We start from the raw sequence: 2,396 nt of genomic DNA on the forward strand, positions 1-2,396 counted from the left end.
AACACGTGGGTCGACTTCGAGGAAGCATTCATGTGCAACTTCACCGGCACCTACAAACGACCCGGCCGCCCCATTCAGCTCGCCATGTGCGTGCAGGGACAGGGGGAGACCGGCCGTGAGTATCTCGCATGTTGGACCGAACTCCAGAATAGCTGCGAGGGCGTCCACGAAGTCCAGGCGATCCAGTACTTCGTCAACGGGTGCCGGGATGGCACCCTCCTCAAGCACAAGCTCTTGCGCTCCGAACCAGCCGCCATGGTCGCGCTAATGGTGACGACAGACAAGTACGCCAACGCCGACTCCGCCATGAAGATCCCGGTGACGCTGGATGAAGCCGACAAAGTGAAGCCGGTTCCCCCTCCGAAGACGGCCGACAAAGGAAGCCGGCAGCAGCGCAACCAGCAGAACAACAAGCGTAAGGCCGATCAACCGGCCCAGCGCTACGACAACCGGCTCGTCACGGCCGCTGAGCATGCGCCCGCCACCGACCCGGCCGCCAAACGCCGGCAGACCGACAATATGGCATGGCAACCCGCCATGAGCTTCAAGGAGATGCTCGACGCCCCTTGCAAGCACCACAGCGGAGCAAGGCTGTCCACGCACATGCTGCGGTAGTGCGCCATCACCAAGCGCCTCATAAGGGGTGACGTCCCGCCTCCTCCAGCCCCAGCTCCGGGAGCGGGGAAGCCGCCTCTTCCTCCACCACCAACTCTGGCAGGCGGCGCGATGTGCGACGACGCCTACCCGGCCTAGAATGTGACCTACGTCGTCTTCACCAGCCTCGGTGACAACAAACGCAGCGAGCGCCTCCTTCGGCAGGAGGTGAACACCGTCATCCCGGCCAAACCAGAGTACATGCATTGGTCGGAGCGCCCGGTCACATGGACCCGAGAAGACCACCCGGCTATCATGTCGAGTCCGGGCGGCTACGCCCTCGTCCTCAGCCCCACCATCGTCGTGCCTCGGTGCATGTGCAAGTTCTCCCGAGTGCTCATCGACGGCGGCAGCAGCATCAACATCCTCTACCGCGACACCATGACCAAGCTCGGCCTCGAGGCCAAAGACCTGGAGCCGACCCAGACGATCTTCCATGGCATCGTTCCCGGCCTCTCCTGCTCTCCGATCAGCTGGGTCCGACTCGATGTCCTGTTCGGCAACAGCGACCATTTCCGACACGAGCCGCTCTGGTTCGAGGTGGTGGACCTAACTAGCGTGTACTATGCGCTGCTGGGCCGGCCCGCGCTCGCCAAGTTCATGGCGGTTCCCCACTATGCCAACCTAAATATGAAACTACCGAGTCCGAAGGGCCTCATCACCATCACCGGTGACTACCGCAAGTCCATAGAGTGCGCCTGAGACGGCGCCAAGCTAGCCGAGTCACTGGTCGTAGCCGAGGAGCGGCGCCAACTCGACCGGATCATCACCTTGGCCAACAAAACATCGGCCGCGCCAATCCCGACCGAGGAGCTGGCCGATGAGGCCTCGTTCAAACCCTCCAAGGAGACCAAGAAAGTGAAGTTGAACCCGGAAGACCCCAGCTGCAGCAAGTACGTTGTCATGGGCACCCGCCTCAATAGCAAATAGGAAGGCGAGCTCGTCGACTTCCTCCGTGGGAATCGGGATATTTTTGCATGGACCCCAAAGGACATGCCAGGTATCCCGAGGAAGTATTCTGTAACACCCCAAAAATTTAACCATGATTTATTAATTAAAATTTCACCATGGTAAATTAAATTTTTATTTTCTGGATTTTCTTTCAATTTAGAACCACTCTTTCTCCTAAATTGTGGAGTTTTCACCCCAAGTGGAAACCTTTCAAAAATATTGTTGGACTTGTATATCTTCCTAGGACCATTTCTTTTTATCAGTGGAATTATTTCTACAATTATTTTCCCTGAGCTTTATTTCTTTAAAAATGATTTTTCATAAGTTTTAGGGTTCCATTTGCACTACAACCCTTTCAAATACTTCTTTAAAATCCCCACCAAAATTTGGGGATGTCATGTGATGTTCCCACATCACTTTTATGCGAAAATCTCTTTTAGTCATTTGGAAATTTTGAGCCCTACCTAAAGTTTTCAAATCTAGTCATTTGGACTGCAACCTATTTAAATATTTGTTTAAAATTCCACCAAAGTTGGGAGATGTTAGTAGGAGTATATAATTCAACTTTATGCAAAAACCCATTGGAGTTCTTTGAAAAATTTGAGCAAATCATCCTCTTTTGCTCTCTGGTCCAGGTTGGTACTTTCTACTCAACAATATTTTATCTTGCTCTTGTTGCCTTGGGATTTGTCCTGCTTGAAGTACACTCTACCAAACCCTTAAGTCCAGGAGATTGGACCCATTGGAGTTTTTTTGGTCCATGCAATAATGCCCTTTACTTTCTGTCCAGA

The 2,396-nt window shown here is 53.2% G+C and overlaps 1 protein-coding gene across 1 annotated transcript; it reads left to right on the forward strand.

Moving 5' to 3' along the window:
- Positions 1 to 909: 909 nt before the first annotated feature.
- LOC147965123 (uncharacterized) lies at positions 910 to 1,356 on the forward strand. The gene has a single exon (XM_087530299.1). It carries the CDS (start codon positions 910 to 912, stop codon positions 1,354 to 1,356), a length of 447 nt encoding a protein of 148 aa, XP_087386425.1.
- Positions 1,357 to 2,396: the final 1,040 nt, after the last annotated feature.

This window comes from Triticum urartu, chromosome 6A (genome assembly GCF_056163025.1).
Source record: "Triticum urartu cultivar PI428250 chromosome 6A, HENAU_Tu73, whole genome shotgun sequence".
NCBI classification, from domain to species: domain Eukaryota; kingdom Viridiplantae; phylum Streptophyta; class Magnoliopsida; order Poales; family Poaceae; genus Triticum; species Triticum urartu.